Here is a 16,499-nt window from a genome sequence, read left to right as displayed (position 1 = left end):
TTTTTTGGCCTTAGAATCTGCAGAAATTAGGAGGCACCGAGCCCAGGGCAGCAGCCTCGGCCCCGGATTGCGTTTGCCTTAGCGGATATGTTTATACAGATGAATATAAAATGCTTTTTTTTCCTTTGGGCTTTTTGCTTTTTTTCCCCCCCCTTCTCACCTTCCCTTTCCCCCCGCCCCACCCCCCGCAAAAAAAAAGCTACTTCTTCATTCCGTGGTACGATTATTTTTTTTAACTAAAAGAAGATAAAATTCTATATTCTTATGTGTGTATGGTTCTTGATGGTGAGTGGGCAGGGAAATGACAAGGTCACTGGGTGTGGGGACAGTGGTGTCAGAGCCCGGGAGGAGAGGGGACCCGCCCGTGGAGGAGGTTGGTGTTGGATGCGCAGACGCTGTCACCAGGCACCAGTCTAGGCGCTTTGTGTCTATTAACTCATTTGAATCCTTGCAACCAGCCCATGCAAGGGGTGATATTTTTACTCCTCTTTTGCAGATAAGAACAGGGAGGCGGCTGGGTGCAGTGACTCACACCTGTAATCCCAGCTCTTTGGGAGGCCAAGGCGGGTGGATCACCTGAGGTCAGGAGTTCAAGACCAGCCTGGCCAACATGGTGGAGCCCCATCTCCACCAAAAATACAAAAATTAGCCAGGCGTGGTAGCACATGCCTGTAATCCCAGCTACTCAGGAGGCTGAGGCCGGAGAATTGCTTGAACCTGGGAGGCAGAGGTTGCAGTCAGCCAAGATCGCACCATTGCACTCCAGCCTGGGTGACAAACAGATTTATCTCAAAAACAAAACAAAACAAAACAAAACAGGGAGGCCTGGAAAGTCTCTCAGAGACACACAGGCGAGTGGGGCGGCAAGAGGCAGGGCCCAGGCTGTGGAGGTCACAGCTCGCAAACCTACCAGGTGAGCAGAGAGGAGGGGCTGCCCCTCTCCACAAGGCCACACGGTGGCCAGCAGTGGCATTAAGGCCCTGGAAATTATGGCTTGTGCACCCCAGAGACCCCCAAGCACCCCTGCCAGGGAGACACCCAACGTCTTCCACAGGCTGGAAAAACCCAGGGGTGATGGGGCGGACACCAGCACCTCTCTGTGTGTGACTTTAGACAGATCAGGTCCCCTCTGGGTCTCAGTCTCCCCATCTGTTCCATGCGAGGGTGGGCAAGGGTCTGGGGTCTTCCCAGGCAGGGCATGGGAGCTGGAGTTTGGATTAGGCTGGGCATCATTGCCCCCAGGTGGCCAGGGGTGGTACTACAGCAGCCGGGATGCCTGGGGAAGGCAGTGTCCTCCCCATGTGCTAGCCAGGGTCTGAGACTGTACACCACCACCAACTTGGGACTTTCACTTCCACACTGCCTTTCAAAACGCCTTCCCCAAGGGAGGAACATCTGCATCCCTGACATCCTGTTGGAAAGGGCTTCAGGAACAAGGGACAGGGACGCTGAAAGAATGCACGGTGGCTCACCTGTAATCCCAGCACTTTGGGAGGCTGAGGTGGAAGGATCACTTGAAGCCAGGCATTCAAGACCAGTCTGGGCAACACAGTGAGACCTGATCTCTACAAAATATAATAACAAATCATACTGAAAAGGAAGCACCTTACGGTTATGGCCATGGGCCTCGAGTCTTTGGACCGTGAGAGACCAGTGCCAGCTGTCCCATGCCAGGGCCCTCCACCAAGGGTCTCAGCCTGTCAGGAGCCCCCAGCCTTCGCCTGCACAAGACCCCAACTCCCAGCCCTGGCAGTGAAAGGAAGTTGAGGCGGAAAGGGACCTGGAGTGATCCCAGCACCAAGAAAGAGGACTCCTTAAACCCCCCCAGGGCTGGGTACAGTGTCTCATGCCTGTAATCCCAGCACTTTTGGAGGCTGAGGTAGAAGGATCACTTGAGTCCAGTAGTTCAAGACTAGCCTGGGCAACATAGCGAGACCTCATCTCTAGAAAAAATATTTAAAACAACTAGCCAGACAGCTACACAGGAGGCTCAGGAGGAGGATCACTTAAGCCCAGAAGTTCAAGGCTGCAGTGAGCTATGATCGCGCCACTGCACTCCAGCCTGAGAGACAGAGCAAGACCCTGTCACTTAAAAAAAAAAAAACCTCCCAGGTTCCCTCCTCTCATTAAGCCTCCCTGCATTGAGTCCCAGCTCCAAATCCCCATGGAACCCCCAGCCTCTCTCTCTGAACTGTTAACCCCTCGATGAATGCCAACCCCTCACTGGGCCCCACATCCCTCTCTAACCCCCAGTGCTTCCATCCGGTTTGGAGGAGAAGCGCTGCCAGCCCCTCAGCTGGCCCCTTAGTGGGCCTCACCCGAGATGTAACAGCTGCCGCCCGAGAGTCCTGTCCCAGCGGCCACAAAATCCCAGCCCCGTCAGTGACACCTGCCTCTTTTCTCAGGCTCTTAGCCGCCCCACCCCCACCTTGGCATTGCTCCTTCTGAGGCCCTAGGGCACCACCTGACCACATCCCCCACCCCTTTCCAGCTGCCTCTGCCAAGTCGGCCCTGGTTATTTCTCCAGCACAGTCTGGCCCCAAGTGGCTCAAGGACTTTGAAGTCCTGGGTCCTGGGAGACCCCACTCCAGGCCCTGAAAATCCCAGGGTTCAGCAGTGGGATGGGGGTGGATTCCAGCATTCTCTCAGCCTCGAGGCCTCAGATTCATTTGGGACATGGATTCTGTACAGAAGGAATCCTTTCCCCGCCTGCCCCCATCAGACCCCCACCAGAACCAGTCTCTTCTCATCCAGAACTCCACGCCCTGGCCCATCTCTCCATGGGAGACTATCTCCAAGGACCACTCACCCTGTCCAGCAGGGAGCTCCCCACAGCTGAACGGGTCTTATTATCTGTGTGTACCCAATCCTGTCATGGGGCCTGCACACAGTAGTTGCTCAGTGAATGTGGGAGGAATGAATGAGTGAATGATGTTTTCTGAGTATTCGGTATGTCAGTAACTCACAGCCCCAGCAAACAGTCACTTCTTTAAATATGTGAATTAGGCCAGGTGTGGTGGCTCACACCTATAATCCCAGCACTTTGGGAGACCAAGGGGGATGGATCACTTGAGGTCAGGAGTTCGAGACCAGCCTGGTCAACATGGTGAAACCCCTGGTTGGTGCCGTTTTACATAAAAGGCCGCTCCCTGTAGATGTCTCAAAACAAGCAAGTTTCCCTATAGCTGAGCAGCCAGCAACCTCCCTCCAAAAAAGATCAGTTCCTCTGTGAACCTTCAGAAAGCTAACAATAACTCTCTTCACCTGGCACCTCATCATCAATCCATTCGGCCATTTCTATGTTTGTGTACGTGTTTGAATGCGTGGCCCATGGCTCTGCTTGGCTCTACACATAACCGAATGCTTTATATGTATTATGTCATTGGCGTGTGCATTTTTGTGGACGTGGAGGAGAGTGTGTGTGCATGTGTGTGCATGTATTTGCCTGTGTGTGTGCATGTGTGTGTATGCGTTTGCGTGAGTGTGTGCATGTGTGTGTGCATATGTGTGTGTGTGCATGTGTGTATGTTGCCTGTTCATGTATACTTGTGAATCCATGGGCATGTATACATGGCTGAGATGCGTGCTAGGAAGTTGCTGTATCTCTGAGTATAAATTGATGAGCTCCTACGAGGAGAAGCCCAGTTAATTCATTTTCCCAGGTTGATCAAGGGACATGAGAGAAACTGAGGCTCGAAGAGGTTGCTCAGGGTCTGGGTCACCCATTCTGTCACTGACTGCGATGGAAACCAGGTGTCTTGCCTCCCGCCTTCACACCCTACTGATTTCCAAGACCGGTCACCTAGCTAAAGCCATGTCACTGCTTATGTTCCCAGTCTCCAGGCTAGAATGACCCTTTGCAAGGCTTGGTAACCAAAAGCCCTGGGTCTGAAGCAGACTGGGCAGTAGCCACTGATAAACCTGTATCATGCACGACCAACCTCCAAAATGAAACACAAAATTCCCCACAGCCTGAAATCCCCAGACACCCCAGGACTGAGGTCACCACAGTGAACAGAGCCCCCAGTGCACATTCCCACTCCCTGTCTGTGTATCTTTCTTAAAACATTCAACCTATTGATTTTTATATTGCCAAAGTAACATATATTTGTTTTAAAAAAGAATTTAAGCTGCGTAAAAATGTGTAAGTTAGAGGCCAGGCACAGTGGCTCATGCCTGTAATCCCAGCACTTTGGGAGGCCAAGGTGAGTGGATCACTTGAGGTCAGGAGTTCAAGACCAGCCTGGCCAACATGGTGAATTCCTGTCTCTATAAAAGGAACAAAAATTAGCCAGGTCAGTGGCACTGGTCCCAGCTACTCAGGAGACTAAGGCAGGAGAATTGCTTGAACCTGGGAGGCAGAGGTTGCAGTGAGCCAAGATCGCACCACTGCACTCCAGTCTGGGCGACAGAGAGAGACTCTCAAAAGAAAAGAAAAGAAAATAGCCTGGCCAACATGGGGAAATCCAGTCTCTACTAAAAATACAAAAATTAGCCGGGCATGGTGGTGGCATCTATCATCCCAGCTACTCGGGAGGGGTGGATATTGCAGTGAGCTGAGATCACGCCACTGCTCTCCAGCCTGGGCCACAGAGCGAGATTCTCAAAAAAAAAAAAAAAAAAAAAAAGTAAAAAAGTGTAAAGTGTAGGTTAGAATCCTCCTTCACCCCCAGATCAGCGTTATGAATGGTGGGGTGCCTAGTGCTCTGAACTTTTCTCTCAGGAAATAATTCCTAAGGTGGCCAGTAGGCCCAGCTCAGAAAATGACCTTCAAGGGGAGCTCAGTATGAGTAGAGGGGAAAAGGAACAGAATCTAACCAACCAGGCTGAGGCCAGGCCTTGGGGCGAATGGATCAAACCACATGTTCCAAGGGATGGCCAACCCCGAACGCCGGAGGCTCTGACGGAACTTCTGTCACTCAGTGCTTTGGGCCCTCAGAACTGAGCCCCATCTCCCGCCCAAATTAAACAGTAACCACCCAAGGTCGGGGAAGGGGCCTTATCAGAGCAGGTTTCTCTCCAAGGGGCAGTTTGGCCTTGACCAGGTGACTCACCTGCTCTTGCCTATAAGTGTGCCCAGCCCATCCTGAGGGTCAGCCAGTCCTGAGCATCCAACCACGTTGGGCATCACTGTCCTCGCTGCGCTCTTGGCCTGTGGTAAGCGGTGAGGTGGGGCTGCAGCCAGCAGGCTGTGAGCTCAGGCTGGCCTCCAGGGCAAGGACAGGATGGGGGTGGGGGGCCTCTGCTCTCCAGGTAAGACACTTTGGAGTCTCCTGTGGGTTCAGATGCTACCAACCAGCTGTGTGTCAGACAAGCCACAGCCTGCCTAGCAACTCTGTTTCCACATCTGCAGAACAGGGAAGATGATCTGACGTGTCCCCAGTTAGAAACGAGGTGTGGAAAGCAACACATAAGCGTCAGGGACATGAGATGCATCATCCTGGGTTCACCCCAGGCACCATCGGGACCTGCCATTCCCAGCACCCTCTCTCCTTTGGGGATTCTCCATTCCATCATTTTGGTGGCGTTTTCCCAGATTAGGAGCCCAGGGACTTGGCTTAAATGTCACTTCTTCTCTGCAGGGCCTGGAAAAGTCATTTCACCTCTCTAAATCTCACTGGCTTTTTTGGCAAAGGAGAGCACTTAATGAAGAGTCCTTCCAGCTAACAACTACAACAACAGTAATAATAGCAGCTCCTATTTTCTGTGTATTTACTATGTGCCAGGTGCTGCGCTGGGACCCTTACATGTAGGAGCCAATTCGATCCTCAAAACAACTTTAAGAAGTAGGGTCTATTGCCAGGCACGGTGGCTCTCGCCTGTAATCCCAGCACTTTGGGAGGCCGAGGTGGGTGGATCACTTGAGATCAGGAGTTCCAGACCAGCCTGGCCAACATGGTGAAACCCTGTCTCTACTAAAAATACAAAAAATACAAAAATTAGCCAGGCGTGGTGGCGGGCACCTGTAATCCCAGCTACTCAGGAGGCTGAGGCAGGAGAATCGCTTGAACCCAGGAGGAGGAGGTTGCAGTGAGCCAACATCGTGCCATCAAACTCCAGCCTGGGCAACAAGAGTGAAACTCCATCTCAAAAAAAAAAAAAAGAAAGAAAGAAAGAAAACAAAAGAAAAGAAAAAGAAAAAGAGGTAGGGTCTATTAATAGTCCCATATTACAGATGAGGACATCGAGGTTCAGTGCGACTTAGTATCTTGTCTGACATCACATGGCAGGTTAGTGGAAGAGGCAGAATTTGAGTCCACGTCTGTCTCACGGAACAGTACTGTTGTGTGTTCTTAACTGCTCCACACATCTTCCCAGCTATAACAGTGGACTCCGTGCTCTCTCTCACACACACACCATGATGCAGGGGACTAAAAAGGGACAGAAGAACACAGGTGTACCAGGCACTCGCACATATGCCAGTCACATTTTTTTTTTTTTTTTGAGATGGAGTTTTGCTCTTGTCACCCAGGCTGGAGTGCAGTGGCACGATCTCAGCACGCTGCAACCTCTGTTTCCCGGGCTCAAGCGATTCTCCTGCCACAGCCTCCTGAGTGGCTGGGGTTACAGGCAGGTGCCACCACGCCTGGCTAATTTTTGTATTTTTAGTAGAGACAGGGTTTCGCCATGTTGGCCACGCTGGTCTCAAACTCCTGACCTCAAGGGATCCGCCTGCCTCGGCCTCCTAAAGTGCTGGGATTACAGGTGTGAACCACCGTGCCCAGCCAAATGCTTTCTTTTCTATGTGTTGTCTGATTCAGTCCTCAGGACAAACTCACCGGGTTAGTGTGATTCTTCACATTTCACAGAAAGGGAAAACGAGGCCTAGAAACCTGGGTGACTTCCCCCCATCACACAGTAAAGTATCAACCCCGTGTCTGCTCAGCCCCAAATCTGTGCTCCTTCCACCTGCCCACCCTCCCACTTGTTTCCCCGTGGGCGGCCAGCCCCACTCACCGGCTCTCCTGGCCTCCTGTCTCCCCAGCCTCCAGCTGCGGGGTGCCCAGCTTCCCGCCCAGCCTATCCACCCGCGTGGTGGGAGGAGAGACTGCCCAGCCCCACAGCTGGCCCTGGCAGGTAAGCCTGTGTGGGGCTGGGACGTAGAGATAGAGAGGCTGGCGGGGTGAGGGTCCCAGGGACCCGCGGGTTGACACACAGCCCTCCCCACCCTCCTGCAGATCTGCCTCCAGTACCTCGAGAATAACAGGTGGTGGCACACGTGCGGCGGGATCTTGATCGCCATGAACTTTGTCTTCACCGCCGCCCACTGCATCAGGTGTGCAGGGATGGTACCCTGAGACCTGGCCATCACCCGGGGGCGGGAGCCTGATACTCTGCTTTTACTGAGCAGCTTCTCCACACTCCAGGCACTGGGCTACAGAAGCTACTCACATCCAGTAACTCATTTATTCAGTCAAGTATTTATCGTGCATCTATTATGTGCCAGAAACCAGCAGTGAAGACAAAGTCTGTACTCTTGGGAAGCTTATATTCTTGTGGAAGGCAGAGCGGCAGACAATTAACAAGATATAACATCTCAAGTGTTTTAAAAAATAATAATAAAAATAAGGTACTGGCCAGGTGCAGTGGCTCACACCTGTAATCATAGCACTCTGGGAGGCCGAGGCTGATGGCAGGAGTTCAAGACCAGCCTGGCCAAGATAGTAAAACCCCATCTCTACTTAAAATTCAAAATTAGCCAGGTGTGGTGCCGGGCACCTGTAATCCCAGCTACTTGGGAGGCTGAGGTAGGAGAATCGCTTGAACCCAGGAGGCGGAGGTTGCAGTGAGCCGAGATGGCGCCCATGTATCCAGCCTGGGCAACAGAGCAAGACTCCATCTCAAAAAAAATAAAAAATAAAGTCAGAAGAGGAGAAACAGAATGAGGGGTTCTATTTTTAAAGGGATGGCCAGGGGAAGAGCTGAAAGGGGGATATTTGGCAAATATTTGGCACATTTCAGAGAGCTAAAAGGGTCTGGGCAAAGGCCTGGAGGAAGTGAGGGAGGAAATCATGGGTCTAGGGGAGTAGTGTTCCTGGTGGAGGGAACAGCCACGCAGAGGCTTGGAGAAGAGACCTGTCGGTATGGCTGAGAAGTAACGAGGAAGCCAGTGTGGCAGGGGCAGCGTGAGCTAGAGGAGAGTGGGAGGAGGGGAGCTAGAGAGGAAATAAGTGCAGGTCACTGTCAGGACCTTGGCTTTGGCCCTGAGTAAGAGGGAGCTCTCGGAAGGATTTCTGAGCAAAGGAGAGTTGTGGGCTGACATATTTTTGTATATTCTGCAAAATATTTTTAATACATTTTATTAAAAATATATATTGCCACATATTTAATTTTATATATTTCATATATAACTTTTTTTTTTTGGTACAGACAGAATCTCATTTAGTGGTGCCATCATGGCTCACTGTAGCCTCGACCTCCTGAGCTCAAGCAATCCTCCCACCTCAGCCTCCCGAGTAGCTTATAGACCCCTCCTGGGTCCATAAGCACACGCCACCACATATTCCCAGCTAATTTTTCTTCTTATTTTTGTTTGTTTGTTTGTTTTTTAACTTAGAAGCCCAAACCTCACCACAAGTTTTCTGTTTTTGTAGAGATGGGGATTTGCCACGTGGCCCAGGCTGGTCTCAAACTCCTGGCCCCAAGCAATCCTCAGGTCTCAGCTTCCCAAAGTGCTGGGATTACAGGCGTGAGCCATTGCACCTGGCCTGAGATATTTTTAAACCCACACTGCTGGGTTCGGAATAGACAGGAGTAGACCAGCGTACAAGTGAGGGGCAGTGAGGTGGATGCTGCAACTGTACAGGCAAGAGCGGTGTAAGCTTGGATGAGTTTATTCTCACAGCCGCCCTGGGAGTATGTTCCAGTATTGCCTCCCCCTTACAGATGAGGGAACTGAGGCACGAGGCTACACAGCCAGGAGCAGCAAGCTCACAACATGAACCCAAGTCCCTTGACCCAAGTCCTAGGCCCTTCCCCGTCACCCTGGGAAAGGACAATGGGGACACTCTCTTGCCCTCAAATGAGTCCCATCAAAGCCCCAAGCTCCCTCTCTATCCCACTGGCTGGCAGGACCAGGGGCCACCCTGACCTGGTCCCCTTCCTCTGCCCAGCAACAACCGGATCTACCGTGTGGCCCTGGGAAAGCACAACCTGGAGGTGGAAGATGAGGAAGGATCCCTGTTTGTGGGTGTGGACACCATCTATGTCCACAAGAATTGGAGCTACGACCTGGCAATGTGAGTGACAAATTGCCCATCCCACAGCTGCTGGGGGCAGTGTAGAAGGAGGGGTCCCCAAGACAGAGCCACAGAGCCTGTCGCATCCCACACCTGACACCCCATCCTCACCCTGGACAGCCAGCGAATGACTCTCTTACACAAAATGGCAAAATGCTGAGTGGAAACAAATACCCCTTGGATCACCCTCATTGGCCAAGACTCCCAGGAAGGTCCATAGGAAGGCCCCCCACAGTGTCTCTCCAGAGGCTGGGCCAGGGCTCACCTTTATTGAGTGCCTACTGTATGCCCACATTGCAATAGATACTTTATGTGCCATCTGTTAGGTAATCCTCACAACAGCCCTGGACAAAGAACCGAGCCTCAGAGAGGTTAAGAAATGTGTCCCAGGTCACACAGCCCACGTTGTGGCAGAACTAGGAATCAAACCAGGTGTGTCTGGGGTGGCCAGCTTTTATGCCTGTAACATGAACATATTAAAACTGGCATCTGCAAGTGCCATCTTTGGCATTAGAGTTCTCAACTTGCTATAGCCTCTGTTTCAATGGACACACAGCCAGCAGTGGTTTTGAACACTTCCACCCCCACCTCCCTCTGTTAACCCTTTCCCGAGGTGATGACATGTGAGAAGAAGCCGTCAACAGGGCGGATGATCATGTTAGATGGTGAATCGTTCGTCCCGACATCCCCGAAGGTCAAGAAGCAGCTGGCAGTCAGGAAGTTTGTGCAGGACCCCTGAGCACCCTGGGCCTGACTCCCAACTCACAGCCCGAGCCCCTTAACCTGGACTTGTGGGGCCAGGGTCCTCCTGCCCACTCACCCTCTCCACTTTGGGTTCCAGCAACGACATTGCCCTCCTCAAGCTTGCAGAGCACGTGGAGCTGAGTGACACCATCCAGGTGGCCTGCCTGCCAGAGAAGGACTCCCTGCTCCCCAACGACTACCCCTGCTATGTCACTGGCTGGGGCAGCCTCTGGAGTGAGTATCGTCCCTGGCAAATCCCGAGAGCCTTCCTGAAGGAAGCAGCATGCCACCCACTTTCCCTTTCTGCCTTCACATTTTCATGTCTTTGTAAACGTTGTAACAATAACAGCTAGTATTTACTAAGCACATACCATGTGACAGACACTAACAAGGGTCTCTGAGAGATGTGGTAAGGTTTAGACGAATTAGAATTTGTCAAGTGCTCAGAACAGCACTTGGCACATAGTAAGTGTAGCATAAATAAACGAAAATAAACCATTTGGGGTGGGGGATGACATCTACCGTATAATATGCCCAAATAGATCCCAGAGGAACTAAAAGGTAAATGCAAATCATGAAACTGTGAGATACTTAGAAGAAAGTGCAGATCGCTATTTAGAAAAGCCTGGGAGAGAGGCCAGGTGTGGCGGCTCATGCCTGTAATGCCGCATTTTAGGAAGCCGAGGAGGAACGATCGCTTGAGGCCAGGAGTTCAAGACCAGCCTGGGCAACATAGTGAGACCCTGCCTCTACAAAAAAAAAAAACAATTTTTTTAAATAGCAGTGTATGGTGGTGTGTACCTGTAGTCCCAAACTACTCAGGAGGCTGAGGCGAGAGGATCACTTGAGCCCAGGGGTTTGAGGCTGCAGTGAGCTGTGATCTTGCCACTGCACTCCAGCCTGAGCAACAGAGTGAGACCTTGTATCAAAAAAAAAAAAAAAAAAGAGGAAAGAAAAAAAGAAAATCTTGGGGTAAGAAAGGCTTTTTAATGTGTGACAGCAAAGACACATGATTGACAACTAAACCCCCATTTTATCCAATTTAATTTCAATCCAATTTAAAGACAACTTAACACTATAGCTTCCTTCTGCTGGCAGCCTGCTCCTGGCCTTCCGGGACCTGGGCTTGCCTCTTGATGAAGGGCAGCTGTGTGGTCTGCACAGCATCTCAGCCGGCGCTCCCCTGGGTCCCGCCCCAGGCCTCTGCTCCCTGAAGGCCTGGGGAGGGGCGGGGCTGGGCTGGGCTGGGCTGCCCGGCTGCCTCCCTGGTCACTGCTCACTCTCTCCCCAGCCAACGGCCCCATTGCTGATGAGCTGCAGCAGGGCCTGCAGCGTGTGGTGGATCACGCCACATGCTCCAGGATTGACTGGTGGGGCTTCATGGTGACAGAAACCATGGTGTGTGCTGGGGGCGATGGCATCATCTCAGCCTGCAGTGTGAGTGACTAGGTTCTGCACCTTGTCCCTACTCTAAGTGGCCAAGTGGACATGAGCAAAGGGAGGTGCAATGGACTAAACCCTTCCCCTGGGAGGAGACTGAGCGAGCCCTGGCTGGGCCCAGCAGGCTCAGGGTAAGCCCATCACCGCCCCCCGCTCAGCACTGTGGTGAGAGCATTGAGCATGAGTATCTAAGTTCAAGCCCCAGTCCCACCATTTATGAGCTGTGGAACCTTGGGAAGGCCGTTGAACCTCTGACCTCAGTTTTTCCATCTGTAAAATGGAATTACAGTAACCACTTCACAGGATTAGGATTAAATGAGTTTAAAGGATGCAGAAGAGGCTTCACTGAAGTCTCTACACATGCTCCTCCATGCCATTTGCTCCACCAGTCCAGGGAGACCAGAACCAGAAAACATCTAAGATAATCAGGGAATGTCCTGTTTTCACACACAACCCTTTCCCCATTCTCGCCCTCCTTCCCCACCTTCCCAGGCCTCTGGCACAGCTGCCAGCATCCTCACTGCTCTGACTAGCTCACAGAGTCTTAGACAAGGAGACCTGAACAGCTAGGGAAACTGAGGCACGGAGAGGAGTAACATCATCCCAAGATCACACAGCAAACCAAGAGCTAGTCGGACACCCCAGGGCCTCCTAGAACAAGGCCAAGGCAGCCCCAAACCACACTTCCTCTGCCTCCCTCACCATGGGCAGGCTGAGACCAAAACCGTCTACTAAGGCTGAGAAACCAACCCACATCCCCCACCCCAACCCAGCCCTGCTTCCCAAGCCTGCCTCTCGGGGGCCTGGTGGCTGATGCCCTCCCGGCCTGGTGCAGGGGGACTCCGGTGGTCCACTGAACTGCCAGCTGGAGAACGGCTCCTGGGAGGTGTCTGGCATCGTCAGCTTTGGCTCCCCGCTGGGCTGCAACACCCGCAAGAAGCCGGTAGTCTACACCCGGGTGTCCGCCTACATCGACTGGATCAACGAGGTGGGTGCCGCCTCCACAGCTGTCCCTGCACCGGTCAGCCCCTCCCCCTCACTCGCCCACCCCCTCACTCATTCATGCATTTATTCATTCATCATTTATTCACTTATTCATTCACTCATTCCTGCCCTTATTCACTCATTCATGCATTTAGTCACTCACTGATTTATGCATTTATTCACTCATTCATGCATTTATTCATACATTCATTTATTCACTTATTCATTCATTCTTGCATTTATTCACTCATTCTTGCATTTATTCACTCATTCATGCATTTAGTCACTCCTGCTGGCATTTATTCACTCATTCATGCATTCATTCACTCATTCATTCATGCATTTCGTCACTCTCTCATTTGCTCATTCAGTGATTCATTCATGCACTTATTCACACATTCACTCTCTCATTCAAGAAATATTGGTTGAGTGCTTCCAGTAGCAGGCCTTAAGTTGGGTCCCAATAAGGAAAACAGTCATCGACTCCTCCATCCATCCATCCACTGCCTTCATCAAGCACTTATGTCCCCATCCAGGTCCCACACCAGTCTCCCCCAAAACCTGACCCTCTGAGGCTATGGCCCAGCAGAGGAGAGGGATGGTGTGGATGGCCATTATCATCTTGAGAGTAGGGGAACAGAGGGTCACCCTGGGCTGGGGGCTTCCCCACTGGGGACAGGGTGTGTTGCAAGACCCCTTTGCACAATGGCCTGAAATGCTGAGGGGCTCAGACCTTTTGGACAGGGATAAGGCTGGCATGTGAAGGCTGGGGGCCGCCGGCCATGCCCCCATGGACCTACCCTCCGGACAAAGCCTTGTGCTGCCCCAGAAGGTGGCACAGCCCTGAGTCCCTCACACTGTTCTCTGCTCCTCCAGAAAATGCAGCTGTGACCTGTTGCTGGGAGCGGCGACAGGGAGTCCCTGCAAGAGCAATAAACTTCCTTCTCCCGGGGCTGCCTGGATCCTTGATTTGCGCAGCCTCTGCTGCTTCCCAGCTCTCTGGGGCTGCCCCTTTCCACACTATGCAGCCAAAGAGAGACCCCACCCAGCCAGTTTCCCCCACCCTGCATTAGACAGGTGGGAAAACGGAGGCCCGGAGAGAGGGCCAAGGAAGGAGCCTCCTGGGGCATTAATGGGAGGCAGGGTGCTGGGGGTGGTGAGCCCAGGGAGTCTTGCATGAAGCCGGAGGGGATGGGAGTTAAGGACACATCAGACACCTTCCCCACTCCATCTCACAAGCTGTGAACAGGTGAGACGCTGATGAAATCACTCGCTTCTCTGATCCTACCTCCACCGAGGGGCCTGGCAGGTCCTCACGGCCCCCAGCTGCAGGTGGAAGACAGGGTCTCCCCAAGAGCAGTCTCCCCCAGGCCAGAGAGACCATGCCACAGGAGGATGGCCAAAGCTCAGGGACAGCCACTCCTGGGGAAGGGGCTCCCCAGCCGGGACCCCCCCAACCCACCCCGCAGCACAGACTCCGCATCTGCTGTTGGCAGGGGCTCTCTGCTTTGAGACGTGTTTAGTGAGCCGGCCCCTGTGTCCTGCCCTGTGCTGGGCATGGTGAAGGTAAAGGAAGAGGAGGAGACCCCAGCATCACCCTCAGGAGACACACGTTTGAAGAAGGCAATGGTTCCTACAAAGAATCACAGTGGTCAGAGCTGGATACGCTTTCATTGCATTAGACAGGTGGGGAAACTGAGGCCCAGAGAGAGGAAGGAGTTGGGACAGCCGGCAATGCCTGATCCAGCAGAAGAGAGTTCTCCCAAGGCTGACAAGAGGCCAAGAGGAGCCCGAGATGAAACAGACCCAGTGTCCAGGGAGGGACATGGCAGGGGGATCAGACCCTGATGATGAGGGTGGCCAGAGATGAGAGGGACCCAGTGTCCAGGGAGGGACATGCCAGGGGGATCAGACCCTGGTGATAGGGGCCTCTGACCTGGCGTGCTCCTGGGAATGTCCTGTTCTGTGGAGATGCCCCCAGCCCACCCTCTGGACCCCTCGCTGGAGAGCCCTCGGCTGCAGCTGCTCAGACTGGCCCAAGAGTTCTCCCTTTTCTCCACCAGACTTTGTCCCCTGGGAGTGGGGACCATGGTGTGACTCCCGCACCCCAGTGATGCCAAGGCAAGTCTCAGGAAAGACTTGACTTACTCGACAAGCAGTGGGGGCTACAGGGAGCCCAACACCACACAGACCCAGGAATCCAGGATGGGGGGACCCCAGCTGTGCAGGAGACAGACCAGTAAATAGATCATTAAATTCCCTGGTATACATTTGAAAACAGAAATATGGACCGGAAGCAGAGAAACGGGACACTTAAACCAGTGTCAGCTGGCGGGAGAAATCCAGGATGGCTTCCTGGAGGTGATGATGCCCAAGCTTGGTCTTAAAATTTAACTAGAAGGTACCCAAGTACAGAAGGCAGTCCTGTTTGCTTAATCCAAACTTCACTCCCAGTTATCCTCTTCTTTTTGAGATGGAGTCTCACTCTGATGCCCAGGCTGGAGTGCAGTGGCACGTTCTCGGCTCACAGCAACCTCCACCTCCTGGGTTCAAGCAATTCTCCTGCCTCAGCCTCCCAAGTAGCTGGGATTACAGGCACACACCACCACGCCCAGCTAATTCTTTTGGGTTTTTTTAGTAGATATGGGCTTCACCATGTTGTCCAGGCTGGTCTCAAACTTCTGACCTCAGGTGATCTACCTGCCTTAGTCTCCCAAAGTGCTGGGATTACAGGCGTGAGCCACCATGCCTGGCCCTTTATTTTTTTTTATAGAGATGTGGTCTGCCTATCTTGCCCAAGCTGGTCTCAAACTCCTGGGCTCAAGTGATCCTCCCACCTCAGCCTCCCAAAATGCTGGCATTATAGGCGTGAGCCATGGCGTCCAGCCTCATTTACTCTTTAATAATCTTAAAGGTAGATGTTAGGAAGAATAACTGGTTTTTAGTATCATAGTAGGCGTGTATAAAGTGCTTCCTGTGGACCAGGCTCTGTGCTAAGAGTCTGCTTATATCGTCTCTTTTAATCCTTGCCTCCATCCTGAGATGAGTTCTTTGATCTCCATGATGTAGATGAGGAAACTGAGGTCTGTGGAGTTAGATGACTTGACCAGGGTTATCCTGCCAGCAGGTGGCAGAGCTGGGGTTTGGACCCAGGTCAGTCTCAGCACAGTTGACGTAACCACAAACCCTCAAGGCCATCTTCAATCAGGTTGACCCTGGAACCTGGCTGATCCCCTGCACTAGACCACATCAGAGCCCAGCGCACCGGGCAGATGGCCATTCTCCAGGGGTCTCTTGGGAATGGCCTCCTCCACGGCTACCTCTGGGGGCTTCACCTCCCACCCCACCACCTGGCCTCTCGCAGCCCCAGTCACCTCCTCTTGGTGATGGACTCTTTGGCACCACAGCCAGCCCCTATATTGTCCCCCTGGGGGCCCGAGCTGGCCCTGGATGGAGCCCAGCCCCAGTAATTGATTGGCCCTTGATTGATAGAGGCGGCCGTTCAAATCGTGGTTTGAGCTGCGGCCCAGCCAGGCCTGGGAGCTGCCAAAGACAGAGGGATCCATAGCCCACGTTTCCATCCAAGTTTGGACACTTTATCTGCACTTCCTCTGAAACTGAGCTGCCCCTGGCTGCAGAAGAAACCCATCCATTTGAATAACAGATAAAGCTGGGGCTGAGAGAGAGAGACATGGGACCCAGAGGCTGGGACCTGAACCCCTGACCTGCTGGTTAGGGGGCTGGTGGCCTCACCGATAACAGCCCTTCTGACCTAATCCGGACCTGGAGGATCGCTGAGCACAGGGGTTGTAAAGAGAAAGTGCTGCGCCGTCAGGAGGTTAGTGGAGGTGATTCAATCTTGTTTTAGTGGCGTCGACGGCCATTTATGCAGCTAGCTCTGTGTGCTGGGAGCTGTGCTGAGTGCTTGACAGGGATGGGCTCAGTCATTCCTCACAGTGGCCCATGAGGGAGGCCCCCTTGCAGCAGGGTTCTCAGCCTCAGCACCACTGGCACTTGGAGCCAGGTCATTTTTTTTTTTTTTTTTTTTTTTTGAGACAGAGTCTCACTTTGTCACCCAGGCTGGAGTGCAAT

The 16,499-nt window shown here is 52.7% G+C and overlaps 1 protein-coding gene across 1 annotated transcript; it reads left to right on the top strand.

Annotated features, from left to right (window-relative positions):
• Nucleotides 1-1,614: 1,614 nt before the first annotated feature.
• Nucleotides 1,615-12,573, top strand: LOC105473247 (chymotrypsin-C). Its single transcript, XM_071069192.1, has 10 exons — nt 1,615-1,642; nt 2,254-2,382; nt 2,492-2,569; nt 5,098-5,157; nt 6,986-7,077; nt 7,179-7,276; nt 9,114-9,239; nt 10,081-10,217; nt 11,275-11,420; nt 12,259-12,573. Exons 1-10 carry the CDS (start codon nt 1,615-1,617, stop codon nt 12,571-12,573), a joined length of 1,209 nt encoding a protein of 402 aa, XP_070925293.1.
• Nucleotides 12,574-16,499: the final 3,926 nt, after the last annotated feature.

Source organism: Macaca nemestrina, chromosome 1 (assembly GCF_043159975.1).
Source record: "Macaca nemestrina isolate mMacNem1 chromosome 1, mMacNem.hap1, whole genome shotgun sequence".
Classification (NCBI taxonomy): Eukaryota; Metazoa; Chordata; class Mammalia; order Primates; family Cercopithecidae; genus Macaca; species Macaca nemestrina.
This window is presented reverse-complemented; position numbering and strand designations above follow the sequence as displayed.